At 34.4% G+C, this 18,959-nt stretch overlaps 2 protein-coding genes across 2 annotated transcripts in view; one reads left to right on the forward strand and one right to left on the reverse strand.

Annotated features, from left to right (window-relative positions):
- Positions 1-18,959, reverse strand: part of LOC117341944 (propionyl-CoA carboxylase beta chain, mitochondrial-like) — a 68,652-nt gene that overhangs the window by 28,278 nt on the left and 21,415 nt on the right. The gene's annotated exons all lie outside the window — the stretch shown is intronic.
- LOC117341945 (beta-1,4-galactosyltransferase galt-1-like) lies at positions 212-17,539 on the forward strand. The gene is made up of 2 exons (XM_033903828.1): positions 212-514; positions 14,749-17,539. Exon 2 carries the CDS (start codon positions 15,571-15,573, stop codon positions 17,095-17,097), a length of 1,527 nt encoding a protein of 508 aa, XP_033759719.1. The 5' UTR covers positions 212-514; positions 14,749-15,570; the 3' UTR covers positions 17,098-17,539.

Consider the following 18,959-nt stretch of genomic DNA (forward strand, 5'->3'; position numbering starts at 1 on the left):
TCCCATACAGTACATCACCTCCCTAAATCTGTTGTTTCCTAAAACTTTCATCTCTTCCTTCACCCTCCCCTAGTCCTGTTGTTCTGTCTGTCAACCTTTCCATCTATCAACTCCCTAAATCTGTTGTTCCTTGAACTTTCCATCTCTCTTTCTTTATCCTCCCCTATAGCCCTGTCGTCTGTCTGTCATCCTTTCCATCCATCACCACCCTCCTTCCAACCATCAACGTTAATTAGACTTAATTGTCAATAGAGAGCTGAGGATTTAAGTACGATATTTATCTGGCTCAGATCTAAGCTATCTACCTTCCATCAATAATAACCCTCCACACCACACAGAATTACCCCGTGGGTGCCCCTCCCCATCCTCCACCAATCAGATCACTGTACCGTTCCTTTGGATGTGGGATAAGTGGAGACTGGGTCTTTGTAAACAAAGACTTACTCATGTGAAGCATGGTGTGTTAACAGTGCTATACAACCCAGATGTCAGCTTAGTGTTCCCTGATTTACAGGTAAGTCTGTACACTACAGGTAGATAGTACATACATAGATAGATATACCTACTTTTACTTATTTTACCTATATATAACTCTATGTGGTAGTATGGGTGTGTCAGAAACTAGGTACTGCTATCTCCTACAGCACCATCTATCTCACATACTGACATGTGTATATAAAAACAGTTTCAATAGATTCTGTTTTCATAGCATTTCAAACAGATAGGTTCTCAGACATTTTAAAGTCATATACTAACTTTTTGAATAGGTAAGCAAATTACAATTAGAACTTTGGAAAAAATGTTTCTAAAAATAAAATAAACAATCAGGTCTGTATTAATTTGACAAGCATGTTAATGATCAGAGATGAAAATATTCAGCTTGTTTTTTTTAGAATTTTACTGTATCAAAATGAAATTTAAACACAATTGCAAGTTTTATCAAGTTTCAGTCTTCTGGTCTATAAACACATTTCAGCCTTATAAACTCACTGGGATACAGATTTCTCCCATAGTAACAGAAAAACATCAATGGTACTTAGTGATATTGAGGATGTTGGTCCATTATGGTGGTCCTATTCATTTATAACATTGGTCCTACATTGATAGTGTAGTGTTTCTCCTACATTTAGGATGTAGTTCCTTAACACTTAAGGATGTTGGTTCAATGTTGGTCCTATAACTAGGATGTAATTCCTTAACACTCAGGATGTTGGTCCTATATTTAGGATGTAATTCCTGAACACTTAGGATGTTGGTCCTATATTTAGGATGTAATTCCTTAACACTTTGGATGTTGGTCCAACAATTTGAATGTTGTTCCTGAAAACATAGGATATTTGTCCTACATCTAGAATGTTGTTCCTGAAAACATAGGATATTTGTCCTACATTTAAGATGGTTGTTCCTGAAAACATAGGATATTTGTCCTACATTTAAGATGGTTGTTCCTGAAAACATAGGATATTTGTCCTACATTTAAGATGGTTGTTCCAATAACACAGGTTCCAAACATTTAGGATCGTTAATTTCTCCATTTAGAATGTTTCTTCATGTCATTTAAAGGATATATTGGACCCATATTTTGGATCATCAGTCCTTCATTTAGGATAATTTGTCCCACATTTAGTATCCTAGGTCTCAAATTTAGGATCATTGGTTCCACATCTAGGACAATTAGTCCTTCATTTAGGATAATTGGTCTATAAAATTAGCATGCATATATAAAGGAAACTTTTATTGATATTAGTATTCAAGGGTGTTCCATTAATGTTAGATGTTGTCAGGGATATCTTATATCCCAAAACAGGACATCCCTGAAGAATCTCAGCACCAAACATCCTTAAAATCTTTTCTCTACTTTTCTCATCTTTCCTTTTAACTATTTATTGGCGTACAAAACAGCTGTATCCTAACACGTTTACCATTTTGTTTCTGATCGGTGTCAAAATTGACAGGCAACACAACAGTACAAAGTGAAATCTTCTAAATGAATTTTGAGAAAAAACTATTCCAGTATACTTCTCAAGAAATGTATAATGTTTAAGGACAAATGGCCATAAAGGAAACAATTTGAAATTAGTAACGCTGATAATAGTGGGCTAAACAGCTCTTTAACACATAACTGGCCACATCTGTTCCACCTCCATATAGATATGGAGTCCATGTAATGATGTCATAAATATCTAGGACACATGTGTAATAATTAACACCATTATGACTTCACAACAGATGTATACCCTGTCAATGGATTATCATGCAGTGTTATATAGAAATAAACTTGGAAGTTTCAATGATATCTTCATTAATATAGGTTATGTGATAAACAGAATCTTATACTTGTGGCTATAATTGTGATATGGAATTCATTAAACTCTTTAAATAATTGTATATGCCATGCATTTCAAAACATTCAAAGCTGCTTATTAAGACTTTCTATTTAAAGATAATCCTTTCATACATGATGCTATTTGCATCTTCTGACACCACAAACTACCAAAATACTTCACAGCTATATATAATATCACTTCTCACACCATAAACTACCAAAATACTTCACAGCTTTATATAATATCACTTCTGACACCATAAACTACCAAAATACTTCACAGCTTTATATAATATCCCTTCTCACACCACAAACTACCAAAATACTTCACAGCTTTATATAATATTACTTCTGACACCATAAACTACCAAAATACTTCACAGCTATATATAATATCCCTTCTCACACCACAAACTACCAAACTACTTCACAGCTTTATATAATATTACTTCTGACACCATAAACTACCAAAATACTTCACAGCTATATATAATATCCCTTCTCACACCACAAACTACCAAAATACTTCACAGCTTTATATAATATTACTTCTGACACCACAAACTACCAAAATACTTCACAGCTTTATATAATATCCCTTCTCACACCACAAACTACCAAAATACTTCACAGCTTTATATAATATTACTTCTGACACCATAAACTACCAAAATACTTCACAGCTATATATAATATCACTTCTGACACCACAAACTACCAAAATACTTCACAGCTTTATATAATATCACTTCTGACACCATAAACTACCAAAATACTTCACAGCTTTATATAATATCCCTTCTCACACCACAAACTACCAAAATACTTCACAGCTTTATATAATATTACTTCTGACACCATAAACTACCAAAATACTTCACAGCTATATATAATATCACTTCTGACACCACAAACTACCAAAATACTTCACAGCTTTATATAATATCACTTCTCACACCACAAACTACCAAAACACTTCACAGCTTTATATAATATCACTTCTCACACCACAAACTACCAAAATACTTCACAGCCATATATAATATCACTTCTCACACCACAAACTACCAAAATACTTCACAGCTTTATATAATATCACTTCTCACACCACAAACTACCAAAATACTTCACAGCTATATATAATATCACTTCTCACACCACAAACTACCAAAATACTTCACAGCTTTATATAATATCACTTCTCACACCACAAACTACCAAAATACTTCACAGCTATATATAATATCACTTCTCACACCACAAACTACCAAAATACTTCACAGCTATATATAATATCACTTCTCACACCACAAACTACCAAAATACTTCACAGCTATATATAATATCCCTTCTCACACCACAAACTACCAAAACACTTCACAGCTATATATAATATCACTTCTCACACCACAAACTACCAAAATACTTCACAGCTATATATAATATCCCTTCTCACACCACAAACTACCAAAATACCTCACAGCTATATATAATATCCCTTCTCACACCACAAACTACCAAAATACTTCACAGCTATATATAATATCCCTTCTCACACCACAAACTACCAAAATACTTCACAGCTTTATATAATATCACTTCTCACACCACAAACTACCAAAATACTTCACAGCTTAAATATAATATCACTTCTGACACCACAAACTACCAAAATACTTCACAGCTATATATAATATCACTTCTCACACCACAAACTACCAAAATACTTCACAGCTTTATATAATATCACTTCTCACACCACAAACTACCAAAATACTTCACAGCTTTATATAATATCACTTCTCACACCACAAACTACCAAAATACTTCACAGCTTTATATAATATCACTTCTCACACCACAAACTACCAAAATACTTCACAGCTATATATAATATCCCTTCTCACACCACAAACTACCAAAATACTTCACAGCTTTATATAATATCACTTCTCACACCACAAACTACCAAAATACTTCACAGCTATATATAATATCCCTTCTCACACCACAAACTACCAAAATACTTCACAGCTATATATAATATCACTTCTCACACCACAAACTACCAAAATACTTCACAGCTTTATATAATATCACTTCTCACACCACAAACTACCAAAATACTTCACAGCTTTATATAATATCACTTCTCACACCACAAACTACCAAAATACTTCACAGCTTAAATATAATATCACTTCTCACACCACAAACTACCAAAACACTTCACAGCTATATATAATATCACTTCTCACACCACAAACTACCAAAATACTTCACAGCTATATATAATATCCCTTCTCACACCACAAACTACCAAATTTTAACACAATTATATATATAGATCATATTGCCAAATGTCTGCTGGACAAATAGTGGCAGTGTTACAAAGTTATATATTTATACCGGTATATTGAATAAGATTTTGCTTAACCATTCTTTTCACCAGGTTCATTTGAACTTGGCTGTTCTGAGCACACCTTTATCCCCCCCTATTTTTTTATAAAACACACACACACAATAAACACTAGTGTACTTCCATTAGTCATTGAGACAAAGTTGCTATGCAGAAATACAGAATAAACAACCATCAACTTCAGGTATGGCTTTCCAATATGTTAATATTCCGTCAACAAATATGACATAATGAAATTACATAAAAAACAGACACTTTCATTCGTTTGAAGTTTGCAATCGATATGTCCGTGCTTGAGATCTTGTAACCATTAATATCGTTTATAGAAATCAATTAGTACCAGCTCGGCGAGCTTTTAAAAGGTAAACAGGGAGGCACCCAGGTATAAACTGAGAGACCGCAACAGAACAAAGCTAAAGATATTGATTTGTAATAAAGTACAAATTATTTCACCTTTAATTTCCAACAGTAATTTCATTTGATTTCAAATTATTAATCAACTACATTATGTACAATAAATATTTCAAATTTATATGATAGAGAATTAATTTTTCAGACTTATTATCTTTGAACAAAACCAAATAAGAAGATAATTATAAACAAATACAGACAAATCTCAAAGTCAATGTCCGGGACAGTGAACATTTTTTTTGTCATTTCCTGAGTATTTGAGGACCAAATATGTCTGACATAGAAGGTTACCACTGGAACTGAATGTTTGCCTCGAGTTAATTCAACATTGTCTTCCAGTTATCAGAGTTTCTGATAAAGGAGAATGTATATTTAAATTTTTTTTTTTTAATATGGTATCGGCAAAAATAACAAAATAAAATGAAATAATTAAAACTGTCGAGATTTGGTGATAAAAGTGAAAAGATTAATCGATAGATCTGTCATTGTATATTTAACAAAATCAGTTTTTGTTATAGATTTATTTTATTTTTGCAAGGTCGAACTGACTATCCACATTTTTTACAACCAGTTTAACGCATTCAACAGGAATGCATACATTAATATAATTTTCTGAAATGCTAAAAGTCAATTCAATTCAGAATGTAAACATTATGTGAGCATCCCAGCTGGTTATAAACCTGGGTGATTTTTTCCTTAATCCCTTAAAAGTGATGAGTCGATATCCGTCCAAACAACCTGTTGAGAGTGAAATCTATAAATCATGTGTTTGATAAATGATTGCCTGTTTTCATCACTCAAATCCGGTATTCTTTTCCCCCAATATTTACAAAACATCTAAAACTACATCAAAAGGGTTCAGATCAAATCTATCAACATTTCTAAAGTTGCCAAAGATATTTAAAACACTTTCCAATATTTTTCTACATCATTCCAGGTCCTTCACTTTCTCCAGACTAACAGGATACATTAGATTTATTTAGCCTAATTAGTGGATATTAGTTTAATGTACTAGGATATGAACCACTCTATATCAACAATTTATTTTCGAATATTGACTACTGTATTTATCCTCAAACAAACCCCCTTATCAAGTAAAAAAGTTAAGTATCATATTTATCCTCAATAAGCCCCTCCCAAAGTGTAAAAGTTTAGTACCATATTTATCCTCAATAAGCTTCTCCCGAAGTGTAAAAGTTAAGTACCATATTTATCCTCAATAAGCCCCCCCAACCCCCCCCCCCAACCCCAACCCCAACCCCAAAGTAAAAAAGTTCAGTACTAATACCTTATTTATCCTCAATAAGACCCTCCCAAAGTGTAAAAGTTTAGTACCATATTTATCCTCAATAAGCCCCTCCCAAAGTGTAAAAGTTTAGTACCATATGTATCCTCAATAAGCTTCTCCCGAAGTGTAAAAGTTTAGTACCATATTTATCCTCAATAAGCCCCCCCCCCCCCCCCCCCCAACCCCAACCCCAAAGTTAAAAAGTTCAGTACTAATACCTTATTTATCCTCAATAAGCCCCTCCCAAAGTGTAAAAGTTTAGTAGCATATTTATCCTCAATAAGCCCCCCCCCCCAAAACCCCAACCCCAAAGTAAAAAAATTCAGTACTAATACCTTATTTATCCTCAATAAGCCCCTCCCAAAGTGTAAAAGTTTAGTACCATATTTATCCTCAATAAGCCCCTCCCAAAGTATAAAAGTTAAGTACCATATTTATCCTCAATAAGCCCCTCCCAAAGTATAAAAGTTTAGTACAATATCTATCCTCAATAAGCCCTCCCCCCTCCAACCCCAACCCCAAAGTAAAAAAGTTCAGTACTAATACCTTATTTATCCTCAATAAGCCCCTCCCAAAGTGTAAAAGTTTAGTACAATATTTATCCTCAATAAACCCCTCCAAGAGTGTATAAGTTTAGTATTTAGGTTTTGGGAGGATCGTTGTACCATTTTTAGTTTAGTGTATTGAAATTGATAATTCTGCAAAGATGAAGGGGCTTATTTGTGGATATGAGGCTTATTTGTGGGTCAATACATTAATTCCAAGTAAACAATCTTAACTGAACCAGCTGTCAATCAAAACAACCACGGCAGTGCATACGACTTATCTATAGCACTGAAGAATATACATCTATATAATGATTGAAGCGGATTATTTCAATTATTTAAAAAATGTCATTCAGTAGCTTAATCTGCTGTTCACTGTTGTTTTCCTTTAAATTTTCTAATATTGATCCACCGTCAAACTCACAAAAGTGCCGATGTGCAACATGTCGTGCTGAAAGAGATCCAATTAATCGACAATAATTGGTGCGCGAGACTTTAATTACGTCACGCTTTGTGATCCCTCACCTTATCATACCCGTGTACTGTATACCCTGTCGTATTGTAGCCCTGGCCTGTTGTTACGGTATTACGATCAATAGTCTGTCTCGGTGCAAAACCCCAGGTGTTCAACCTTGAAAATTTTCAATGTGAAACCATATTGCTTTCAATTTTTGTATTTATTGTATACAAGATGTTTTATAGGTAAATATATGTTCAGAGGAAAATATTTATGAAAAATATTTTTTTTGGTTCTGAGAGCTTAATAGTTTTCATGTCTGCTTTGAAATGAATCAGTTCCAAGTTGTTGAAGACAAAAGATAAATAAAAACGTGAGGTACGGCTGAGAAACTTTACACCCTTCAATGTAACCAAAGGTTATACCAACGGAGCCAGAGCGACAATGGTCTTACTGGTGAAACAATCTTCTAGCATCCTTCATGTTATCTAAATCTCAAGAACCGTGAACACTGGCGATAAAGTCTGGGCAATGGTCTACATAAACCATGCAATAAGTTAAAATAGGCGATTTTTTTTATAGTGTATGGTCTTCCTGAAGTCTTAATGGGTAACAGCGAGTTCAACCTCCCAAGATTGTCCTAGATGTTGTGTTTAGGAAATAAATGGATTTCTCATCAAATTTGAACTAATATTTGTACAGTTACTAAGTATGTTAATTTTAAAAATATGGTGTGTTTACTGCAAAATCTGTATTAAAGATTTCTCTAAATTTGTCTTTCACTGGTAATAAATTATACCATATATATATATGGGGCAAAAAAGTAATTCAAACAGTGTGGACAATGAGGCTTGTTAAATTTTCGAGGCATCAAAACACAAAAAATACAAATACAATCACATAATATATATAAGAAGTACTGGAATATATATATATATACATGCATCCTCAAATAATCCCCCTCCCCTAGTGTAAAAGTTATGTACCATATTTATCCTCAAATAATCCCCCCCTCAAGTGTAAAACTTTAGTACCAATTTATCCTTAAATAAGCTCTCCCCCCTAGTGTAAAGATCAGTACCATGTTTTTCCTCAAATATAATCCCCTCCCCTATTGTTAAAGTTTAGTACCATATGTATCCTCATACAAGCCCCTCCCCTTTAAGTATAAAAGTGTAGTACCATATTTATCATCATACAAGCCCATCCCATTTAGTATAAATGATTAGTAACATATTTATCCTAAATCTCCTTCCATAATGTAAAAATTTAGAATTAAAGTTTGAGAAGGGACAATTTTACCCCTACTCTAAGCTTTTATTCTGAAATTGATGATTCTGTCAAAATGATTTTTAGAAAGAAGCTTATTTGTGAAGGACTATGGTGATATTAATGTATATTTATTTTAAAGTGACAGTTGCTTGAAGATTATTGGATGTCTTTACAAATTAGATTAGTGATTTTAAATATAGGAATTGATGTTGGGTGGGGATCAAAGTTTGAATGCATTATAGGTATTCTCCATCACATTTTTCAGCGTAAAGAAATGAATATCATTAGCCATAATGGTTTCAAAACATTAGAAGGAACTTAAGCGTTGATATTTCAGAATAAATTCTTTGAAACCTAGCTTTATAGGCACTTCTTACATAATAATGGTAGAAAATATACCGGACTAACATTTATTATCAATCACAGCTGCTAGAAACAAATTGAAAGAGAAAAATCCCAAGAATTCTGATTATCTTAAAATAAACTGTGTAACTAATTGTTTCACAGAAAATTCCAAAAATAAAAAAAAAATGTTGGTAATATAGCTTGAACGCACATATAAACATGTAGATAATTATAATATGCCAGTATACCGCATGAGATTCATAACCAATGACCTTGGCTGATTGGAACAGCAAGCCAAAGAATTTTATCTTAAAAGTTCTAAAACCGTTTTCTTTCTGCATAAACTAATACAAATGTTAACGGTAAAACCACTTGAAGATCTTCCAATTTACTAAACCACCATCACAGATAACATCAGATTAATGGTTCGACAGGTAAGAGTACAGGTGTTTCCTCATCAGTAACCTCGTCAACAGGTGTGCTTATATAGGTCATGTGGAAAAAAGATCAAAAGTGAAATATTAGATTAAAAGGTAAAACAAATTTTCACCTGAGGCCATGGATGCCAAACTCAAACATATGCAAATTTATCTTTTAATTAATATTAATTCGCAGTTGAAATATCAGTCTCTGTAGGAAAATTTTTGAATTTTTAATTACTGATTAAATTCATCTGTTGTGAAGGTTTAAGAAATTAACTCCAATGTATCTGATACTGAACAATCAGGAAAGATCGGAGATAAAACTTCCGGAAAATGTATCCGGATTCTTAAGATGATCACCGTTCAAATAACCCTAGCTATAAATAGACACAGGAGAGACAGATTATTACGGTAACAAAAACCTCACCTGAGCAACGAGACTAAAATTACATGTTCGTTATAACTGAGAACAGTTGGAGACTTTAACAGGTTTCTGCCAATAATCCTTAACATACACTGATAAATAAAGTGTTTTTAACTCCAGGATAGGGTAACGCGTTCAAATCTTAAACGCCTATATCCATCTTTCATCAGGAAGTCTAACAGTCTATCGGCAGATTTTTACACTGTTTTCTTCTAAGTTTTATTTTTGCTTGAAGTACAAACTTACATTTGCAGTTGTAGTGTTGAAATTATCTGCACTCTTTGACAGGTAGTCCGAAGAAACATCTGTTTTCCCTTACACATCTGCTTTTATCAGATAAAGATTTAGCCATTCTTAATATCTGTAAATAAATGTACTAAACAAGTGCTCTAGTATTTCCTAAACACACAGATCTAGTTAACATTAATATCTTGAATTAGCATTACAGCTATTGAGAATTTAGAAACAGGGAGGGAATTTTCAAACACCCTGAAGTATCAATAGGCCGCTCAGCTTTCAGAAAAAAAGCGGTTTTATATTGCATTTCTTTAAAATGAAGCATTTCTGAATTTGTGAAAATGCTAAGATATGATAAATAGATCAAAAACATCTGCTCCTGTAAATGCATATTTTGCCGGAATTGAAGTGTGATACTTTTATTTGACATTGTACAAAAATGTAGGTATATATATATACTACGTCCCAGATATATATGTAGATTTTGGACCATTGTTGTATTGTAGATTCTACCATATAGTAAATTAAATGTGTACATATTTACCTGGTGTGCAATTAAAATTACTGGTTACCAGGGATTTTCATACAATTTTTCAACTGGGTCCAGGGTCCATTGAATTGGGAATTTCTACGCGAAAAGGAAAAAATAGTGAAATTCGTACAAATTTCAGTTTTTCTTTGATGAATGTTGCTTTTATATCATTTTTGATTTCATTTTGTAATCTGTACCTGGTTTTTATTTTTCAACATTGCTGTCTTTGTATATAAAACACACTTATCATTCAAAAGTGATTTCGAAATTGGCAATTTTTAGTGTCAAATTTGGAATTTTCATAAGATTGTTTTAGGGGAATGGGTCCTTTTAACAAATCCTGTTTTTATTGTAGGAAAATCCCTGATTTACTAACCAATATGTGGTTTAATGAAAATATCAGAAATTGCATATTTTTCAATAAGAAAAAGATTTTTAAATAGCAGCAGAATATGAGCCCCCTCCCCCCACCCCCTCCAAACATATCTTACCATTCTCAATTAGTAACATCACTGTTATAAAACAAGAGGTCCAATAGGCCTGTATCACTGACATGTTCTACAGACAATGAAGTGAAGACCGATGTAATTATATAGTTCATTTGAATTTCAAAGTTGACACCGATGTAATTATATAGTTCATTTGAATTTCAAAGTTGACGGAGATCACTGATGTGCAACTGAAATCAATAATGATTATTTTTCAGTAATTGTGTATGTCTGATGGTTTCCCTAGAATATTGTTATTCGTGAAAATATAATTGAAGATTTAACACAATAATTTGTTCATGTCCCCTGTCACTTTGAAAATAAGTTTTGTAGTGCAATCATCCAGACTTTGCACATGGTACTTACAGGTACCAGTATCATGACCTTGGACCCTTCTTTTGTTGACCCCTCTGACCTTGAAAGTACATCAAGGTCATCCATATTAACAAACTTTGTAGCATTATAATACAAGCATGATGCTGGCCCAGTATCATGACCTTGAACCTCTTTGTTGCCGACCCCTTTAACCTTGAAACTATTCATGGTCATCCATATTAACAAACTCTGTTGCATTATAATACAAGCATGATACTGGCCCAATATCATGACCTTGGACCACTTCGTTGTCGATCCCTTTGACCTTGAAAGTACTCAAGAACATCCATATCAACAAACTTTGTAGCATTATATAAGCATGATACTGGCCCAATATCATGACCTTGGACCTCTTCGTTGTCGATCCCTTTGACCTTGAAGGTACTTCATATTAACAAACTTTGTAGCATTATAATACATTAGTATTATACTGGCCCAATATCATGACCCTTGACCTCTTACATGGCTATTGAGAAGAAATTGCTTAAAAGAAAGTTTATATTAGAGAGGTATGGGCATGTGAGTTTATATAGTTTCCAAAGATGTGGTCATGATTTGTCTACAATTAAATTCTCTAGGTATAAAAGGATGGTACTTCAATATGGCAGCAGATGAGGGTGAGCCTATCATCTGTTTGTTGTAGTGGTTTGGAGTGTGTACATGTGTTCTTTAGATCCATCCATGTCTGATATCAATGGTACTCCCAAACAACTTACCGAAATTGTTACTACTGAAGTGTACAGAAACCTCTTATCTACAGATACTTCAATAAGAATCGTCCTTTCATCTGTAGTTAATTTCCAGTATCTCCAACTTTAGTGTTAGTTAAGTGCACTCGGAGATGTAGTGTATTTCTAACACAATATTATATACTGTACACTTCCTATATAACTTAACATTACAATCTAACTCCTATTTGTAACATGATTTTATACACTGCAGTACACTTCATATATCAACAATTACAATCTAACTCTTTTTCTAACATCATTTTGTACACTACAATCTAACTCTATTTCTGACATCATTTTGTACACTGTACAATCTAACTCTATTTCTGACATCATTTTGTACACTACAATCTAACTCTATTTCTGACATCATTTTGTACACTACAATCTAACTCTATTTCTGACATCATTTTGTACACTGTACAATCTAACTCTATTTCTGACATCATTTTGTACACTGTACAATCTAACTCTATTTGTAACATCATTTTGTACACTGTACACTTCATATATCAACAATACAATCTGACTCTCTCTGTACCTGATTTCTCGAGTGTTAATCACAGAAATGATTAAACAATACATTGTGTAATGTCATATAATAAGATCAGAGAACAAGACGAAGTGACACCATCAGAGTACAAATAGTTACTATAGTTACTGCCATTGATTACCACTCATCTGTCATTGATAACCAAGCATCTGTTATTCTGATTGAACAGACAGACATCTTTGTGACATTCTGATTGGACAGACAGGTTTGTAACATTTTGATTGGACTGACAGATAGTTATTTATATCATTCTGATTTGGCAGACAGTTTTATAAACCTTCGATTGGACAGATAACAGACAGTTTTGTAACCTTTCGATTGGATAGACAAACAGCTTTGTAACCTTTTCATTGGACAAACAGAAATTTTTGTAACTTTTTGATTGGACAGACAGACTTGTAACACTCTGATTGGACAGACAGACAGGCTTGTAGCATTCTGATTGGACAGACAGACAGCTTTGTTACATTCTGATTGGACAGACAGACAGACAGCTTTGTAACATTCTGATTGGACAGACAGACAGGCTTGTAACATTCTGATTGGACAGACAGCTTTGTTACATTCTGATTAGACAGACAGACAGACAGCTGTTTAACCTTTCTAACTAGCATGACTTGATCATGTATATTATTCAGAACTAAATACTTGCTGAAGCTTGTGTGAACTTATTTTACTGTTTACAACAACGAGAAAAATGATATTCAATTTTGAGACAGTATCTTGCCAGTATGGATTGCTGGATTCTTGTAGATGGCAGACTGTACCTATACGATGTATATCATAGTATCTAGGTAGTGGGGATATTGGATACCAGTTATCAGAGGGAGGGAGTCGAGATGCTGATAACTCCTGCCTGGGTCCATCAATGTTGACAGTTTATGGACAACAGACAGCTAAACCTGTCGGACTTGAAATGCTCTCAATCTGAAACTAAATTTCATACGGGTCAAACATACTTCAATATGCTTGAATCAATTAATTTGGATATGTGCAATTCCTGCCATTCTGACAAGTGTTAGATAGATTGCGGTTCTATCTCTGACTGTTATCTCTGGTTCTGTCAGTGTTACCACTGACCTACCACCAAATACACACACATACAATACATCAAGCCTTCAAAATTAACTAGTGGAAGATTCCTTGCAGGAGTTGGGGGGGGGGGGGGGGGGGGGGGGGGGGGTGTACTTAATTCTTTGAATTTTTACATGCTTACACCATTTTTATGCCCTTTTCCATAGTGCAGAAGTTTTGTACTGCATTTATCCTTGGATAATTAATAATTAAGCCCCCTCCCTCGTGTATAACTTCAGCATTAACATTTGGTATACTAAGGCTGATTTTTCAACCACTTATACCATACTATTTTAGAAATTATTGTGCCCCCCCCCCCCCCCCCCCCCCCCATTTTGTTGTCTCTTTTGTTTTGCATTTTTTGTGCGTTTTTTCTTTTGTTTGTTTTTGTTGTCTCTTTTGTCTTCCTTTGGTTTTTTCCCTGCTTTTGTTTTCATATTCAAAACTCTGTATCAGAAACTTTTATTTTGTGTTCACTGCTGATATCATATGTATATTCTTCACCAAAACACATCAAATATAAAACGTTTCTACACATCACATCTACATTACACTCAATTCAGCTTGAGAAAAAGATATTTTTACCTTCACATTATGACATAAGCCTGTCCCTGACTACTAATATGCATTAAAACACTTTCAATGCATGACTATATCTCATATCTTTTCTTGTTTAATTCATCTAATAAAACAACACTATACAAACCAGTTACATAAAAAATTTCAAACTGATTTATAACATTCTGAGCAATCTTTCTATCAATTCCAAGCACGGTTGGGTTATGGTGTAACAATCCAATCTTTGACATCTTAAGATTTTTATGTTATAAAGATTTTTATCTTTTTTAGTGCACCCAGTACTCTGACGGAGATCGATCCTGACAGGTGTTGACGGCTTTTTTCTGCCCTACAAATGGAGTATTAGTACCAAGGAGCTGTCCGGCCTGAAATCTTCAGCAAATGTTTTAGTCACCTAGCTCAAAGTTCACAAGGAAACAACATTAGATTCCTTCAGGGACCAAATCCAGGGAATCTGCTATCAATTTCCAATGATGGAAAGTCAAAGATCCGGGACAAATAGCAGGAAATATATAGAAGCCAACATCTGACGTGAGATTCCTGTCTGGTTTACTGATAGGGACCGCTGGAGGCTGTGATTACGGAGCGGTAAGGATGTGATGTTGACTAGTACACTCAAGGACATACACCAGCACCCAAACGCCCGAGTAATATGGAGGAGGAGTGTTTCTCCAGACGTACAATCCTATCTTTTAAATAGTGAAGAGTGTCTACTTAAAACTGGTTAGAAACTTGGCAGAATACATGCTTATCTGGAGTCGAATTTCACTCAAATGTTGTAATAGTTGAGGATTGTGTTATTGATTTTCCAGAAATAAAATTTAAAAAGTAAGTGAAAGACGTGAGACGTACTTATATAAACGGTGTCGCTGCATATCACAGTGATATGATCGGCGTATTGCCCACAGCGGTGTTCAGAAACGAGACATGTTCGCAGAATATATAGTAAAATTGGATACAGTTCAAATTACAAGTGAAAGAAATATTGGATTCACCTAGGAGAAAATTTTAGTGTCTCCAAAATTGCAATATGGCAAGATAGACTACGAGTAAATAAGCGGAGTTGTCTCCCCATGTTGACAGGTGACCACAATGAGGCTCTCCCTTGTCTACAAACTCGTTCTGCCTGGCCTCCTAGTACTGTACACATGTGTTATGGTCGGGTTACATCTCGGCTTCCTACAGAGGGCAGTAGTGGTCACCAGTCACAACAAAAACTTCCTTCTCATACCGGAGAGTTCCGACGAAGAGGAACCACTCTACAGACATCAAAGCCATTTTGGTGTGTACAACCAAAAGGATCGAAGGCCACTGAATGACCTTCACCCCTACAGGAAGGTCAAACAAGAACACCAGACTCTTAAGTTAATGGAGAGTTTGGATGACGGTACGACTCTACAAACAAAAAGTTCGACGAGTGTAGGAAATGTGTCCGTATTTTCTGTTTACTACGACAACAGGCCGACACTGAAGGATGGCCAGCCTTGTATGAGAATTATCGGACTAAAACGTTTCAACAGTGTGGAAAGTTTAATCTGTCATTTTAATTACGGACACAACACCTGGTTGAAGGTTCACACGCATAGTTACGAAATGTGTGAGAACCACGGCCGATATTATGGAGGATGGATATTTTCATGTGAAATTCCCGAGGAAATTCTTAACAACACTGTGCTTGCAAAATTAACTACAATATCAATATCCAGTAATTTACACCCAGAAAAACTTGTGAAATTAAAAATAACTTCATCTACATTTAAGGAATCGGTTGAAAAATCAACAAGCAGTGATATCATTCCATCAAGTGAACATTCCAATTTAGAACCTAAAATTTCACAAAAACAGAAATTTGGTCTTTGCCTTCCGCCAATATTTGGTGATATTTCGTTATCTTTATTGATTCAGTTTATTGAATTTTCAAAAATTTTAGGGGCATCTCATCTGACGTTTTATATATATGATATAACAGACGCCGTCGAGAAATTATTGACATTTTATAAAGAAAAAGGGGAGGTAACTCTCGTGGACTGGAGGCTTTCACCCCAGATAAACGAGAGAGAAATTTGGTATCATGGTCAGCTATTAGCCATTCAGGATTGCCTATACAGACACATGGCTGATTTCGAATATTTACTTTTTGTAGATTTGGATGAATTTCTGCTTCCTGTACATAATTACTCCTGGTCCGACATGGTGCATTCTTTAAGAAATTTTGAAACCGATTCACCTAATGTTGCAGGATTTTCTTTCAAAAGTGCTTTCTTTGATCCAAAACAAGTTCCTGATCCTTCCCAACAGCTTACATTCCTTCAGCTTCTACAGAGAAATAAAGTCCTCAGTTCTGTCAGAACGAAACTGATGGTAGCCCCTCAGAAAATATTCGAGTTAGGAATTCATCATGTTAGTAAGACAATACACAAAGACATGAGGATTCTGGAGGTGGATCCCGGCATCGCTAAGATTCACCATTACAGACCGTGTATCATCAATTACGAACCAGACATGAAATGCTATTCAGAGGAACGTGATGAAACAATACTAAAATATGCAACCCATCTGGTAGAAAATTACCAGGTAATTATTCGCGAAACTCTAGATCTGTTTGTACCAGACAGGTGAGTGTCAGAGGTTCAACACGAAGAACTTTGGCAAAGATATCAAAGGAGAAAAACGTGATATATCAATGATTGTTTGGTATTATAATGACCTACAAACTGTATCGCCATAGAACACATTTTGTTATGTGAAATGCTCATAAATATCCTGTAATGTATTAAAGTGCCTTGTTATGTCAAAGCTCTGCTGCCTTATCATATGGTATACCATATTCAACCTAAAAAGTCCACGTTGCAGTTACAAAACTATTAACTTAAAAGAAGTGTTTCAATAAAGAAATAATAGTACGAAAAAATTAAAGATTTTCTCGTAATAAAGCTACTTTTTTTTCTACAGAGAAGTCAATTTGTTTAAATGTTAAAGATTTGTATTGGTAAGATCAGTGAGATTAAATAGGAAACATTTATGAACTTTTGTTAAGAACATATATCTGTCCTCTTTCCCCCCCAAAAAAGGCAGGGGTGTGATTATTAGGTTATAGATGTCATAATTCATATGCCTTCTGTTGACCAATATCATGTGACGTGACTTAATATCATATGATACATGTATGTATATGTCATGTCATCAGCTGGCTATCATATGATATATAAATGTCATGTCATCAGCTGGCTATCATATGGTATATAAATGCCATGTCATCAGCTGGCTATCATATGATATATAAATGCCATGTCCTCAGCTTGCTATCATATGATATATAAATGCCATGTCCTCAGATTGCTATCATATGATATCGAAACCTCAGTTGGCTATCATATGATATATAAATGCCATGTCCTCAGCTTTCTATTACATGTATATGATATCTAAACCTCAGCTGGCTATCATATGATATATAAATGCCATTTCCTCAGCTGGCTATCATATGATATATAAATGCCATGTCCTCAGCTGGCTATCATATGATATATAAATGCCATGTCCTCAGCTGGCTATCATATGATATATAAATGCCATGTCCTCAGCTGGCTATCATATTATATATAAATGCCATGTCCTCAGCTGACTATCATATGATATATAAATGCCATGTCCTCAGCTGGCTATCATATGATATATAAATGCCATGTCCTCAGCTTCTATTATATGATATCTAAACCTCAGCTGGCTATCATATGATATATAAATGCCATGTCCTCAGCTGGCTATCATATGATATATAAATGCCATGTCATCAGCTGGCTATCATATGATATATAAATGCCATGTCCTCAGCTGGCTATCATATGATATATAAATGCCATGTCCTCAGCTGGCTATCATATGATATATAAATGCCATGTCCTCAGCTTCTATTATATGATATCTAAACCTCAGCTGGCTATCATATGATATATAAATGCCATGTCCTCAGCTGGCTATCATATGATATATAAATGCCATGTCGTCAGTTGCCTCTGATGGAGTTCCTTAGCCCTTGGTGTCTGATAAGTCTAAATGAATCTGTCTCCCTTCCTGGCTGGCTGGCGTCTATCACAAGTTTTAATGTAATACCCCACAGGAACACACAGAAACCTGGCCCTAATCATCCTCAATCACATGGCCTGCAACCACAGTAAGTTTAACAGCCTTGATGAAAAGATTGGAAGTCAAAAACCCATTTTTCCGGCAAACTGTGGGGATATAAAGATGGAAGATTCCTAATGTTCAATGTCCATTTATTTATCTTTTTGTATTTTTTTAACATCTTGAATTTTTTTTTTATTTATTCAGAATCTTTGTTATGTGAATACTGTACATCTGTAAACATTTCACAAAAATGTTTTCTTTTTAGATGAATTTTCATGTAAAAAATAAGTTAAAAACTGCTGATTTCAAAAAAAAAAGAAAAAAAAATTTTGGTAACCTTTTCCTAACACCAT

The sequence above is a fragment of the Pecten maximus genome, chromosome 14 (genome assembly GCF_902652985.1).
Source record: "Pecten maximus chromosome 14, xPecMax1.1, whole genome shotgun sequence".
NCBI lineage: Eukaryota > Metazoa > Mollusca > Bivalvia > Pectinida > Pectinidae > Pecten > Pecten maximus.

Bases quoted from the DNA above. Each gene is read 5' to 3' on its own strand.
- LOC117341945 (XM_033903828.1), top strand. From the start codon at position 15,571: ATGAGGCTCTCCCTTGTCTACAAACTCGTTCTGCCTGGCCTCCTAGTA.